At 35.5% G+C, this 15,826-nt stretch overlaps 1 protein-coding gene across 7 annotated transcripts; it reads left to right on the top strand.

The window, feature by feature from the left end:
- Positions 1-3,488: 3,488 nt before the first annotated feature.
- On the top strand, positions 3,489-15,567 carry LOC111394421 (phosphatidylinositol/phosphatidylcholine transfer protein SFH6-like). Of its 7 annotated transcripts, none has more exons than XM_023020241.1 (10): positions 3,489-3,732; positions 6,783-7,056; positions 12,839-12,938; positions 14,064-14,330; positions 14,428-14,505; positions 14,586-14,687; positions 14,777-14,826; positions 14,902-15,015; positions 15,123-15,195; positions 15,348-15,567. In XM_023020241.1, exons 1-9 carry the CDS (start codon positions 3,699-3,701, stop codon positions 15,124-15,126), a joined length of 1,023 nt encoding a protein of 340 aa, XP_022876009.1. In that variant the 5' UTR covers positions 3,489-3,698; the 3' UTR covers positions 15,127-15,195; positions 15,348-15,567. The 7 variants fall into 7 exon arrangements, with proteins under 7 accessions (XP_022876009.1, XP_022876014.1, XP_022876008.1 ...); XM_023020246.1 differs by having other exon boundaries at positions 3,491-3,732; positions 14,906-15,015; XM_023020240.1 differs by having other exon boundaries at positions 3,491-3,732; positions 14,902-15,001; positions 15,317-15,567.
- The last annotated feature ends 259 nt before the right edge of the window (positions 15,568-15,826 follow it).

Raw genomic sequence — 15,826 nt, 5'->3', positions numbered from 1 at the left:
AATAAAAATTTTATTCTTGAACCTAAAGTTCTGGGTATTCCAATATTAACTCTCTACATATTTTTCAAATTCTACTTTAAAATATATTCATCATGAACCTGGTAACTTATTATAGTACATGTCTTGGTAAACTTCTTGATTTTCATTACTATAAAATTGAACATAATAGTAATTTTTAAATTCAAAAGTATATTCTTTAATTTTATACATATCACATCTTGTTAAATTTATTAATTTTATTCTAGCACTATCTTTTTCTCTTATTGGTTCTTCTTCAGCATTTCTTATCCAATTTTCTCCTAAAAATTCATTTGAAATATATTCTACTAATTTTTCTATACCTTTTCCATCTGACTTGATTATTTCTGTTTGTACATTTCTTTTTATTAATGTTTTTGTATCATTACTTATTTCTTCCCACCAATTTCTAACATCTCCTTCAAAGGATGCTATTAAGAAATCTATTATTCTTTCAATATTTTTCCATGTGTCATCTTTGTTATATAAAAAGAATAATATCATTGAATTTGCCCAAATCAGTAAGACTTTTTGAGTATCTATTTTATAGTCTAAATCTAGTTTTGTTCCTCCATGATTAATTGGTTTATCATAATTATCATTTAATTCAAACCTATCTTTATATTTATTTTCTTTAGGTGGTTGTCTATCTTTTACTTTATCATAGAATTGTCTATATGATTTATTATATGAGTGATGCTACATTTACAGGGGCTTGGTTCACAGGCCCCTGTCAGGGAAGACACAAGGTGGGCCCCTCCATACAGTGAGGGCCTTGTAAAGCCCTTGTGAAAGAATGTCATGTATGTCTGAGATAACTGTTATTATATAGAGGTGCATAACTTTCATCTGTATCATATAATTTCTGTCTAGAAGTTCTTGCTAGATTAGGTTCTCCTCTAGTATTCATTAAAACTTGGTATTCACTTATATTAGTTAAACTTAATTGATCAAAATTTTCTATTAACAAATCTAATTCTTCACTCATCTTCCTTTTCTTCTACTTTTAATTTTCCTAATAATTTTTCTCTAGATTCTTCTTCATCTTCTAATATTTTTTGTAATATATTCTTTCTAAATTCATCATCCATACTTCATGTTTCTATTACTATATTTTTTTTTCTATATGTTTTTTTTTATCTATTTTTTTATCTTTATTTTTATTATTTTCTTTTCATTCTCTAATTTCAATTTTTAGTATATTTATATCGCTTCTTGTTTCTTTTATTTTATTTCTTAAATATTGTACATCATTTATTAATATTTTTATTAATGACTTTAATTCTTCCATATATTCATTTATTGACATCTTAATTTTTTCTTATTTCTAACTCATAGGTTAATTTGCATATTTTATCTTCTTTTTTATTTATTATTTTTCCAAATTTTCTCTCAGCTGTATTTGATCTATTAATTCTTCTTTTACTATAATAAAATATTTGCTCTCAAGTTTTAATTTTTCACATCTTAATTTTATTAATTGTTTATTATTTGATATTCTCATTCTTTCTGGTATTAACATTATATTTCGTATTTCCTCTTGTATTTTTTTCATTTTTATATGTAGTTTATTTAATTTTAAATGTGTATTATTACTTGTACTCATACTTTTCTTTATAATATAAATTATTTTATTTATCTTCATATATATATATATATATATATATTATATAACTACCTTTTTCTTCTTTTAAACACTATTAATTATCTATTTTTCTTATTTTAATTTTCATGATCTCTATGACTCTGATACCAATAAATGGGGTGCTACTTAGAGTGAACAAAAATCAAATAAATTGGTAATCTATTAAAACTCATGCAATATTTAATTTTTTAACGACTAAAATGAAATATTTCTATATTTCATTAACTTATTATGTAATATTATAAAGGGGGTATTTTGGGTATCAAAATTAGCCAAATGCTATTTTGGAAAAATGGCCTTTCTATTTGGGTCATTTCCATGTATTTCCCTAGAAAATTTGAGAAAATGTAATAAAATATGGAGTTGTATAATTGATTTGTATTCTATTAGAAAATTACTTTATTTTTTTGCTAAAAACTTCAGGAAAATATACACGACTTCTTTTAATTGTTCATGTGCTTGCAAGAAACTTGCTTCTTTTGGCCGTTCTTGATGTCTTAAGTCACGATCTGAAGACTTCTTGAATGTGTCGACTACGTCGCTTGTCAAAAATGAAAATCATATATTAGAACATTATGTAAAACACATGTTACTTGTAGTTAATTATAAATAAGTTTTCAATTCCTTGTAATATATATGGCAACACTAACTTCATGGTGATTTAAATTATTATAATAATTACAATCATTGAAATTTTCTATCGATGACTTGAAAAATGGTTAACAATGACATTTATTAAATTAACATTATATTAAAAGTTCAATAAATTAACATTTGTTACATAATTATATTAAATTAATCAAAATATTTTTCTTGATACAAGAGGTGTAGCTTCTTCAAACAAGTAATGCCTTCTATTCGTTTTTCAATTATTTTCTCAAAACCCACTTTGCTTCATCTTATATAAAAATACAATTGGTTGGATAAATGTCATTTGCGGTCACCGAACTTTTAGCAAAATTTCAATTGTCACTAAACTTTATTTTTTTCTCAATTAGGTCATTAAACTTAAATTTAGTTTCAATTATGTCAATATTGAACTTCAACTCCAAATTTGAATATAATCATTTTGTCTACTAATGTCTTTCGAATTGATGAAAATTACTTAATTGATTATCTACGGAAATGAATCTTTCACGTATTCGCCACGTGACATGGCAACTTATTACCAAATCAAATCATACATGTGTTAAAGTAAAATAATATACACTTCACCTTTTTAGTATAAAGACATTGCTATAAACTTAATAACGCTATTTTAGTATTTAGGTATCACGTACCAATTATGCGAAACATCAATTATGTTATGTCAGCCAAGTTAGATTCTTATATCAATTTGAATTGTCGAAAAATAAAATAGCAGTGAGAATAATGCTTGAGGTACATAATGAACACTATAATGGCCACATGGGCATTATGGACACCATTATGGTGTCCATTATGTTCAAGAAGAATAATTCTAGAAGTGAAATTTGTAACTAAATTGAAAGTCAGTGAATGGTATCCATTATGTTCAAGAAAAATAATCCTAGTAGTGAAATTTGTAACTAAATTGAAAGTCAGTGAGTTAGTGGCCCTAATGAGGCAAAGAAAAGTTTATCGATCCAATTAAAACTTATTTATATTTGGTTACTTATAATCCCAATTCTTGATTCATAGTGGTGAAATTTGAAACTCAATTGAAAGCCAGTGACCCTAATGAGACAAAGAAAAGTTTAATGATCCAATTCAAACGTGCCTATATTTGGTTACTTATAATCCCAATTCTTGATTATAACGAATGAGTTATTCGCGGAAAAAGTATAGTATCGTACAAACGAAAAAATCTATGCATTCCCTATATTCGGTGGCATATTCCCGCCAGTTTTACACTAAAGTATCACACGCTGCTGCCACGTTGCTATCTTCCATATGGGACCCACCCGCCACCAGCTTCATAAGAACTTAAGAACCGCATTCAGAAAATTATTTTCTCTGATTTTAATTGTATATATGTGCAGGGTTTTTGAGTAGATTTTGTTTCCTCTACAGTGCAATGTCAAAGACTTTGGATCGAATTTCAAGCCCTTGTGAGTATATTGTTCTATTTTTTAGTGATTATTTGAAGTGGATTAATTGTATACTTTTTGTTTCTATTTTGGGTTTTGCATCTTTTACTTTTGAAGGAAATTAAAACATGTTTGAGTAACTCTTTTTTTTTTTTTTTTTTTTCCCTTAATTAAAGAAAGTAAGTCTTTTTCAAATAGATCCATGATTTCATGTAAACAAGTACTCATGCTTTCACCAGTTAAAAGATTATTTATTTAAAAAAAAAAAAAAATCACTTTTGCTTCTTTTAAGTAAATCTTCTTATACTACATATTTTGAGATGAGTTCAACTCAATTTTTATGAATTCTATGTTGTGCAATGAAATTGGCTGCCTTATATTTTTGGGGAAAGTATTTATTATTTTTTCTATTTTCTATTTTTTATTTTTGTAAAAAGAGGATGTGTTTCTGCACTGGGAATTGAGATTTGATGACATTGTATGTGAAGAGTAATTGGGCTTTGTGTTATCATTTAGAGTATATTAAGTGCATGTTTAATACGTGGTATTAGATTGTAATAGACAGCCTAATGAACAAGGTTTTTTTATTTTGTTTCTCTTCTTTAATGTTCTATTCATTACTCCCTTAGAGAAATGACATAATTGTATATTGTTTAAGGAAATTCGTGAATGGAAAGGATATTGTCTTGGTAAATTTCTTTTGAGATGTAGTATATATAGATTCTTGCAAATATCTTTGTTGGGTTGAAAGTAAGATTAATTTCTATAATTGTGAAGATGTTCATGGTTACGAATTTATTTCATTAGTATGTTTCAAACTTCGTTCAATTTGTAGGAAATCGTGACTTGAGTTTGGTCTTTTAGTTATTAATACCTATTTTTTTGGTCTTTTTTTTATTAATGCCTATTTTTTTTTTTCAATAATATTGATTTTGATGGAGATGAAGAGTTGAACAAAATAAATTGCCTAATGTGGGTGAAAAGGAATGAAAACGACTTCGATTCCACGCTGATTGTGAGAAGAAAGTATTGTGATTCTTTGATTCTTTGATCATGAATGAGGAGACATCGTTCCCTCTAAACTCACTCATTATTTTTATTTTTATTTTTATTAAGGGATTGGGTTGGGGGAGGGGTTGGAGTTGGTTTACAATAGATGAATTGAGGCTCTATTTATAGTAAAAATTTGGCCAACCCTCATTAATTGCATCACGTCTATTGTCATCAGAAATTGCAAATGTTGGGTGCCTTTATCTGTACATAATTTTGGTGAATTAATACCTAAGTCAAACAAAATGGCTGTATTCTTTTGTACATATTGCGTCTAAGAAGGGAAAACTTCAATCTTTCATTTTTCATCTTTTTTTCGAAGTATATTTTTTGCCATTAAGATCTCCGGCCATATCTAAATCGGTATATCCCTCCAAGATTGGATTGGTTCTCCCGTAGCACAAAAATGTCTTCGATGTACCCTTGAGATACATGAGAATCTACTTAACTGCTTCCCAATGTTCCTTTCTAGGATTACGGAGAAAAAGGCTCACCGTGCTCTCTGCATGAGCTATATCTAGCTTGGTACATGCCAGAGCATATATTAAGCTTCCGACTGTTGAAGAATAGGTACTAATGACATTTCCTCTATCTCCTTTTGGGTTCTATGGAAGAAACTAGAGCTACACAGAGACCTAAGAAGCTTGGATGGTTATCAAATAACAATTGCTTTAGATGAGATTGGAGGGGGAGAATTGACATGTCCAGCCTCCATTTTTTTACTTATTTCTTGATTTTTGTCAAAGGACGAAAAATGAAACAAGTTTTTTGGAATGAAGCTAGTAGACTTTGTTGAAAAATTGAAAAGAGAAGGGAAACGCCAGCAACGACCTTTTTCTTGACAATAGAAAAGGTAGAAAAATGAAAGATTAAATTTTTCCCTTCTCAGCCGCAATATGCTCGGAAGAAGGCAGCTAATTTATTTGACTTTGGCCTTATTTGAACAAAATTACATACCGAGAAAAGCAACCAACTTTTGCAATTTTTGTTGATAATGGATATTATGCAATTAATGAAGGATGGGCAAATTGTTATTTTCTATAGAGCCTTATCATTGTAAACCATCCTCAAAATGAAAAGAAAGAGGGAGTTTAGAGAGAATGAGGCTTTTTTTTTTTTTTTTTAAATATTTTAAAAAGAGTTTAATTCTCTGTAATTTCTATTTAGTAAGAAATAGAGTAATTTTTCTTCTTATAATTCCTCTTCCGTGACCCCAAAAAAAAAAAAAAGTTGACAATAGAAAGTAGCTTGCTAGTGGCTTTTTGTTTGCTGGAAAAAAGACAAAAGGAAGAATAGAAAATTTAATTAATATCGTGTCCCACATTTGTCGGGAACCAAAAATTTTATGGGAGGGTTTATTTGCACCGAACTGGCAATTGGGTTCAACCCTTCAATTGTGTAGGGCCTCCACCCACACAAAACATGGGTGCCCCTTCAGGCCCAAACCTGATTGCAGTTTAGTGTAAATAAACCCATTCCATTTCTATTTCCCTTCTTTCTATTTTCTTTCCAACAAATGTAGACCTCTTTTTATAAGAAACACTAGAAAGTTACTTTCGTTTCTCAATCGATGTGAGATAGATAGCTGTTTAACTCAGTTCCCCTTCATGAAAGGCAGTTTCCTTCTCTCAACTCTTTATCTATGACACCACTATTACGATTAGTTATATTAATAAATAAATACTAAAGAATGGTTATGAAAAAAATCATGTTCCAAATCCCACAAAAGTAGCAACTTTTTCATCAAAGTGGAGTATTATTGATGGAGTCATAAAAGTGATTCACTTGTCACAAATATTATACATCCAAACTCAAAAATGGGTACTTCTCATCGTGTGTTTATTTAATCGCTTCTGGTCATGCCAAATAGATACTGATTCTCTGGGCAGTGTAATGTGAAGTCCTGCCAGAATTTATTTCATTTGATGGGTTTTGGTAGATGAAATGATAAAAGGGCATGTTGCTTAAAGGGTTTAATGTTTAGTAGTCTCATCGAGTGATAAAAATGTTATTTTCACCAGGTTGTGGTACTGATGAAAGAAACAAACAGAAATCAGATGCTGAAATTTCAGAGGGAAGAACAAGATTTGGTATTTTCAGAAGGGCTAAAAATGTATCCAGCAAACTAAGAAATTCTATAAGAAATAAGCTGAGGAGGAGGAATGATTTTGGAGTTTCTGAAATTGAGGATGTTTCTGAAATAGAGGAGCTGAAGGCTGTGGATGCTTTTCGACAAGCATTGATCTCGGACAATTTGCTTCCTGCAAGATTTGATGATCATCATATAATGTTAAGGTGATTTTTCTCTGTGCACATGCTTTTATATTTAGATTAGAACTCTGATTAGATGAAGTGTGTTTTTCCATTCCTGTGAATGTTACTTTGATGGATCTGTCTATGGCAGTGTAGAAGATGGTTTATGTGTGGCAATGTTGATAAAATTAATGTAAAATTTCCTTCGTCAGTATCTATTTCTTCAAGGTATTCATCAGCATTCTTGATATTCGCTTTGGCGTTGATGAAATGCTTCGAAGTTATGGGTCTTATGGAATGTGTGGATCATAAGTTGATATAAAGTAGTGGGTCCCACAAAATGTATGGATAAAAAGTATGTTTCATCAGCTTAAAAAAAAATTTAAGCTTTGCCATGCATGAATATAGTAGATTACTATTAGATCTTTTCAGGAAATGACAGATCACTGCTTAGATTAGTGATACTTCGTTAGATCCCGAACAGCAAAATAATGAAAGGAATGATAAATTCTATTGAATTAATGAAGCAGTAACAGTGGCGGATGAAAATTATGAGCAAGGCAGGTTTCGAGAGTTTCCCCTCTCCTACTGACTCAGACTTTTCCTACTTTCTAAATGCCTTTTAGACTCAACTATCCACTATTTATTGACCCCTACTCTAACAGCCTTGACATCATCATAACCAATTCTTTGCTTATCAAATCTAACGACTAATATTTCCTCCAACCCCCCTTACATCCCTTTTTTGTGACGCCTCTGGTATGTTAACCGTATGGGAGGTTTATCAATACCCCCCGCCAATGAAAGCACCTTGTCCCCAAGGTGGAACTCGGGGAATTGAGAACTGATCAGTTCAAAGGGTTCCCACGAAGCCTCAAAGGATGGAAGACCTTGCCACTGAATTAATACTTCTGGTTCTGTAAAGTTTGGGTCGTTTGCTGGTCTGATTCCCAATACTGCCTCTGGTTGCACCTTCCACTCTAGGTCAGTACTGAGATGTGTGGGAAGGGGTTGGACAGGGGTGGTGGAGCCCACGGCCTTTCGCAATTGGGAGACATGAAACACCAGATGAATGTTTGCCTCGGCTGGAAGCTGGAGTTTGTAAGCCACAACTCCTATCTTCTGGAAAACGGTGTAAGGACCAAAGAATCTAGGGGAAATTTTTTCCGCCAAGGATCTCTGGCGGTAAGGTTGAAGTTTCAGCTAGACCAAATCCCCTACTTGGAACTGTACCTCTCTTCTTCCTGTATCTGCTGTTTTCTTCATCCTAGATTAAGCTTTTTCCAGTTGAAGTTTCAACACATTAATCATCTAATCTCGTTGCTGTAATTGTTGATCCAAGTCAGCCAAAAGGAGTGTGCTGAGTCCCATAACGGATGAGAGGAGGTGGATCCCTTCCATAAACGACCTTAAAGGGAATACTCTTGGTGGAGGTATGAAAAGAGGAGTTAAACCAAAATTCTGCCCACGGAATCCAGTCAGACCAAGAGCGAGGATGGCCAATATCAAAACACTGTAGATATGTCTCCAAACATCGATTTACCACCTTCGTTTGCCCCTTGGTTTGTGGATGATATGCTATGCTTCTACGAAGATGAGTGCCCTGTAGACGGAAGAGTTCAGACCAGAATGAGCTGAGAAAAACCTTATCTCTGTCCGACACTATAGAATGAGGAAATCCATGAAGCCTGACCACACCCTGAATGAATACTTCAGCCACTGTTTTAGCAGAAAATGGGTGCTTCAAGGTCATAAAATGAGCGTATTTACTCAACCGTCCACAACAACCAAGGTCACATCCCACCCTCGTGATTTGTGCAATCCTTCAATAAAATCCATTGCCACATCTTCCCAGGTAGCTTCTGGTATGGGTAATGGCTGCAAAAGCCCTGCTGGCGAAAGGGCTAAATACTTGTTTTGCTGGCAGACGGAGCAAGATTCTACAAACTTCTGAATGTCTTTTTTCATCCCAGCCCAAAATAATTCTCCTGCTATCCGTTTGTATGTCTTCAGGACCCCTGAGTGGCCACCCACCTTACTGCAGTGAAATTCCTGAAGAAACTTTGGAATTAGGCTTGAGTTGCGTGGCAAGACCAGCCTTTGTTTGTACAAGAGGCACCCATCTGTCACAGACCACCCTTCAACAGCCAAAGGGTCCCTAAGTAATGATTCACGAATGCTTGCCAACTTCTCATCCGCCCCTATCTGATTTTGCAACTCACCCAAATCTGACACCGTTGACACCGTCATAACTGTTAGTTCTGCTGCAATTGGAAATCTGGACAGTGCATCCGCTGCCTTGTTCTCGAGGCCGGGTCGATATTGGATTTCAAAGTCGTAACCGAGCAGCTTAGTGATCCACCTTTGATGATCTGTGCATATCAACCGCTGTTCTAGCAAATATTTCAAACTCTTTTGATTGGTGCTCACTATAAAATGCCGCCCCAAGAGGTAATGCCTCCATTTCTAGATTGCTAGCACCACAGCCATGAGTTCCCGCTCATATATGGATTTCAGTCCGGCCCTTGCTGATAATGCCTGGCTAAACAAAGCAATAGGTCTTTGTTGCTGGGACAACACTGCCCCTAACCCAACTCCTGAAGCATCAGTCTTAACCACCAATGGAAGGGAAAAATTGGGCAATGCCAGGACTGGTATCCTTGTCATAGCGTCCTTCAACTACTGAAAAGCCATCTCGGCTTCAGAGTTCCAGTGGAAACTGTCCTTTTTTAGTTGCCTTGTAAGGGGTTCCGCTAACTTCCCATATCCTTCCACAAATCTTCGATAATACCCCGTTAATCCAAAGAACCCTCTTAATTCTTTAAGGCTCTTAGGTACGGGCCAAGACTGCATTACTTGAATTTTCTTAGGGTCCTGCAACCCCCTGCGAACTGATCACATGTCCCAAGTATTCCAACGTGGCACAAGCAAATTCACATTTCTTCCGGTTTGCGTATAGCTTCTGTTCTTGCAAAACTTCTAACACTCTTCTTAAGTGTCTACAATGTTCTTCCAGAGTACGACTGTAAACCAAGATGTCATCAAAAAAACCAACACCCCCTTACGGAGCAAGCCTTTGAACACCTTATTCATTAAAGACTGGAAGGTTCCAGGTGCGTTCGTAAGCCCAAACGGCATTACTAAGAACTCATAGTGTCCCTCATGTGTCCTGAAAGCTGACTTGTATTCATCTCTTGCCTTGAGCCTTATTTGATGATACCTGGATTTTAGATCAAACTTGGAGAAAATGGTGGCTCCATTAAGCTCATCTAGCAACTCATCAATAGCTGGTATTGGAAAGCGGTCCAGATTGGTGGCTCGATTTAATGCTCTATAATCCACGTAGAAACTCCAACCACCATCTTTCTTCTTCACCAGCAACACTGGGCTAGAAAAAGGGCTCATACTTGTCTGTATGATACCTGCCTCCAGCATCTCCGACACCAACTTCTCAATTTTGGTTTTCTGTGCATGGGGATATCTACAGGGTCTTACATTAATAGGTTCACTCCCAGCCTTTAGCGTGATGGCATGCTCGTGATCCCGTAAGGGTGGCAATCCCACAGGAGCCTCAAAAACAGCTTTAAACTCTCTAATTATCTCCAGTACCGGCTGAGGAATGTCAGGTTCAGCCTGCTGTTCCTTTACTTGCACTGAACACAGCTCCACAACCACTCCTTCTCTTTCTTTCTGCAAGGTTTTGATCATCGACTTTAAAGAAACCAATGATTTGCTCAGCTCCTCCTCCCCTTTCAAAATGACCGTGTTGTTCCCCATATGTATCTTCATCTCTAATGTTTTCCAATTAATTTGTACTGTTCTCAAGGTACTAAGCCACTGTATTCCCAAGATTATGTCCGAGCTATCCATCTCGATTGGTAAATAATCCTGTACAACCACTAACGATTGCAGCTGCAACACCACTCCTCTGCATTTTCCTATTCCGTTGACAGCCCTTCCCGTGCCCACCTGGACCTTATATCCATCTGTTTCTGTTACTGGTAGCTTAAGTTCCTTAATCAACTCCCATGACATGAAATTGTGAGTGGTTCCTGAATCAATTAAGACTACCACATCCTGCCCTTTTACAGTTCCTCTGACCTTCATAGTCTTAGGGGAAGTCAACCCCACAACTGAATTCATCGATAGTTCTACCCCTTCCAAGTCGTTACAATCAGCTGTTTCTTCCATTAATTCCCTTCCTTCTTTCTCTTTCTCGGATTCATCTTCCACTAATAGCACCTGTAGTTCCTTATTACGACATCGATGCCCGATGCTATATTTCTCATCACAACGGAAACACAGGCCCTTCTCCTTCTTTGATTGGATCTCGGCCTAGGTCAATTTTTTGAACCCAAGCGTGGCACCCGGCGAAGTTGTTCCTCCCTTTTCTGATAGTCTAGTTCTTCTCAGCGTGTGCCAAGGGACGGTTCACTGTTCGAATCGCGACACGGTAGGAGCAATTACATTTCTCAACTGTGGCCGTTCCTTCTCCTTAATTTTGCTAATTTGAATATTCCTATCTTCCGCTCTTTGTGCCATATCCATGATTTGAGATAATCCTACCGGATTTGCCATTAGTACTTCAGCCTGCACTTCCTCATCCAACCCATTGATGAAGACTCCTTCCAGCGTATCCTCACTCACATTCTTCAAGGGGGCAGACATAATTTCGAATTTCTCCCTATACTCCGCCACCTTTCCTGTTTGCTTGATTGCCAAGAATCGTTGGTGCAGGGTGCCATATTGGGTGTCCCGAAACCTTTCCAGCAAACGTTGTTTCAGTTCCGACCAGCTACGTATGGGTCCCCTTCCGTCCTCCCATTGAAACTAGGACAAGGCACCCCCCCTCCATACAAACACTCGCAGCTACCACTCGTTCAGCATCTGAAAATCTGTTCATGCTAAAATACCTTTCAACCTGATATATCCAGGAGTCCGGATCCACTCCAGTGAACAGTGGTAATTCCAATTTACGATAGTTACCTTCGCCTGACTGGGTAGCTACCTTTTCTGGAATTATAGGCTCCGATTCAGCCGATTTCTCAAAGGTTGACGTCGATTTAACTCCACTTCCTTCCCCCGTCATAGCCGTGGAATCTAACGGTAGACCTTTAATCATCTTAGTTATGATCTGTAGTCCCTCGTTTAGTTCCTTCCTACCCATTGCGAGACTCGTTTCCAACTTATCATTCATTTTCCCCAGCTCCATTCCCAATTTCACGTTCAAATGTTTCAGGTCCCCTTTTAGCTTGACAACAGTCGCTCGCAAAGGAGAAATCTGCGTCACTGTCCTTTCCAATGCTTCAATCCTATTGCCCATTCGTGTAACCGGCATCCGGTTCCCAGGATTTTGGCTCTGATACCAAAAATGTTAGATCCCAAACAGCAAAATAATGGAAGGAATGATAAATTCTATTGAATTAATGAAGCAGTAACAATGGCGGAATGAAAATTACAAGCAAGGCAGGTTTCGAGAGCTGCCCCTCTCCTATTGACTCAGACTTTTCCTACTTTCTGAATGCCTTTTAGACTCAACTATCCACTATTTATTGACCCCTACTCTAACAGCCTTGACATCATCATAACCAATTCTTTGCTCATCAAATCTAACAACTGATATTCCCTCCAACCCCCCTTACATCCTTTTTTTGTGACGCCTCTGGTATGTTAACCGTATGGGAGGTTTATCATACTTCTTTCCTTCCCCTTCACAATTCAGCTTTATATTATTCTAATTAACATTCTGTTTATATTCAAATTTGGTGTTATTTATCCTCAAATTGTAAAAAATTTAATTTATTCAGCAATAAAAAATTTGTAGATTTCTAAAAGCAAGGAAGTTCAATATTGAAAAGGCAAAGTGCATGTGGGCAGACATGCTTCAGTGGAGGAAGGACTTTGGTGCAGACACAATCATGGAGGTAATCTTTGATGCACTCTTTAGCTATCATTTGTTTGATGTATTTGTCTAATATGTTACTTGTCATTTTGTGAACACTTTTTGGTGCTTTCGAGGTTTTATGTTGAGTACATGGGTGGAATCAGACTTTTTGTATTGTGGAATTAAAAATTAAAATGCAATTTTTCTTTTTTTAAACAACATAAAATTAATGAAAATAAGTTAGAGGTTATTTATTTATTTTTTATTAAATTTTTTAAAGGATGGAAATTAGAATTTTCTCACCTATAATACCGCTACAGCAGAATCAAATGTACTACGGGTGCCTTAAGGACACTCGAGTGGAACTTAGACACTCCAAGGGTGGGAGGCTTCGGTAGTTTGCTCTCGAGCATCTTCTTTTGGCCTTCCCTGGCTCCCAAGGGCGGTTTAAAATAGTACAGACTATAGATTACATACTTCACATACTCTTACTCAATGCCATGCAACACAAGCCCCAAATCCAATTACAACACAAATTCCAATTATGAGAAAAAAATTTGGGTGAAAAAGGAGAAAAAATTAAAGGAAAAAGGATTGAAAATCAAACATAAATATTATAACCTTTAATTTCGAACATTTTATACCCGATTAAAGAATAGAGATTGAAGTTGGAGATTGGAGGAAGGTTTTTTGGTTTATTGAAGAATAGAGTAAACTATAATTTAGAAACTTGCACATTTAGGGGTAAACCGCAGCTACAGAATTTTTGAAATAAAAAAAAAAAGAAAAAAAAATCAAAAATCAAAAATTTTGTGTATCTCTTGACCACATACGCCATCGTTGAGTCTCTTGAGTCTCTCTAATTGTCCACAAGTCGGCAGCTTTTGAGTTTTGAGGCTTGACTTGTTATGCATATGCATTAGAAGAGCTTACATCTATAGAAGTATCCTTTCAATATTATGATGGACCGAGAGAGTGGTGGAATAAATAAATTCCTTGTGTATGAAGTGTTTAAATATCACACGAACTAGTTATGCTTTCTGCCTTGTAAACTATTAGTTTTCTTTTTCTTTGATGTTGAAAAAACTTGACTGTGAGCCGCATCATTGGTTTTCTTTCTATTTTATTCAATATTTGTTTGTTTCTGTGCTTGTATTATATTCAGGACTTTGACTTCACAGAATTGAAGGAAGTTCAAGAATACTATCCACAGGGATATCATGGCGTTGATAAGGATGGAAGACCAGTTTACATTGAAAGATTAGGGAAGATCGACATTGACAAGTTGATGCAAGTGACTACTCTCGACCGATTTGTAAAATACCAAGTCCAGGAGTTCGAAAAGACTCTTGCTGTCAGGTTTCCTATATGTTCCGCTGCTGCAAACAGGCATATAGATACAAGCATGACAATCTTAGATGTCCAAGGATTGGTACACTAATTTCTTCTACTCATAACTTCTATAAACCACTCGGCATCTTAGACAAAGATTCTACTTAATTTAACATTTTTTCATCGTTCATATTCAGGGTATAATGAGTTTGACTGGACCCGTTGTAGAATTCATTAAGGTTCTTCAAAAGATTGATAATGACAATTATCCTGAAGTATGTCTTAGCAATTACCCATCTCTATATCAATAATGTCCTAAATATCCATAAAATTCGTCCCTTTGACAATTCCACAGACACTTGGCCGAATGTATATCATCAATGCTGGTCCTGCCTTCCAGTTGATCTGGACTATAGTGAAGCCTTTACTCGACCCAGATACAACTTCCAAGATTCAGGTATATTATATGAAGTTCATTCAAGTAATTAAACTGCATAAATTACAATTTTAGTCTAAATAGACCAATGATTTTCAAACTCTCTCTAGGTGTTTGGCAGTAATTATCAAAGCGAATTACTGGAAGCCATTGATGCAAGGTAACTGGGCTTTTGATTCTAGCTTGCTTGGAATTCAAGCGATTTTACAGTCCAATAAAATCATTGTCATGTTAGTCAGCTACCAGGTTTTCTAGGTGGGAGCTGCACATGTTCAAATGAGGGAGGTTGTTTGAAGTCTGATAAGGGGCCGTGGGAGGACCAAAATTTATTGAAGGTGATAAAAGTGCTGTATGTAACTTCGCCACATGCTGGTCGAGTTTTATGGTTTTGTACAGCTTTTTCTTCATGGTTTTTTCAAGTTTTGCGTATCCTAAAGTTAAATCTTCTTTATGTAGATAAGTTTAAATGGAGAAGTACACACTATGCAGAAAGTAACCATATCATATAGCGAAGAATATTAGCGTGAAGGTGATTTACATTTGATTTGTTCTATAGGAGTAGGAGTCGTAGGACTAGCTTATCTCAATTCCCTTCTTTTATTTGATAATTTTTAATTTGTTGATGATACGTCGCTTTTTAACAATGCCAGAATTTGTTGTTTGTTGAATCCAATAAAACAGGGGAAGCTGAAGAGCTTTGTTGGTATACGTCTACGTATTTTGGGGTATGTTCATGGGGATTCTGAAATCAAGAATTATGCATGAGGGGTATTTGGCTTACATTGCACTCGAGAATCCAATTCAATTTGTTTCATTTTAGTTTGAAATCTTATTCCAATTCGGATGTAACGGATTCAATTTGCTTTAGAATTTAGAAATATATGACGTTTTTTCCCCCCTCTGTAATTATTATTTATTGATTTTTCGAACAATTATGCTACCCGCACAGACCTTTTTGCACAGGGTGTGTACAGGTGCACACACATGGATCCACATGTGGGGTTCATCCCCATGTGAGAGCCCCTGTATAGCCATGTGCAAAGGGGCTTGTGCAGGGGCTTAATTCTTTTTTGAATATGACACCTTGTTTGAAGTAGCTGAGATACTACATCTAGTGGTGAAGGGCTCTTGGAAAAAGGAAGATAATGAAATCGAAATAG

The sequence above is a fragment of the Olea europaea genome, chromosome 5, assembly GCF_002742605.1.
Source record: "Olea europaea var. sylvestris chromosome 5, O_europaea_v1, whole genome shotgun sequence".
NCBI classification, from domain to species: domain Eukaryota; kingdom Viridiplantae; phylum Streptophyta; class Magnoliopsida; order Lamiales; family Oleaceae; genus Olea; species Olea europaea.
Note: the sequence above shows the minus strand (reverse complement) of the source record. Positions and strands in the feature narration are given on the sequence as shown.

Excerpts from the sequence above, each read along its gene's own strand:
- LOC111394421 (XM_023020240.1), top strand. The coding sequence starts at position 3,699 with ATGTCAAAGACTTTGGATCGAATTTCAAGCCCTT. Across the intron at positions 3,733-6,782 it reads GGATCGAATTTCAAGCCCTT|GTTGTGGTACTGATGAAAGA; the intron begins GTGAGTATATTG and ends TATTTTCACCAG. Across the intron at positions 14,688-14,776 it reads ATACAACTTCCAAGATTCAG|GTGTTTGGCAGTAATTATCA; the intron begins GTATATTATATG and ends AACTCTCTCTAG.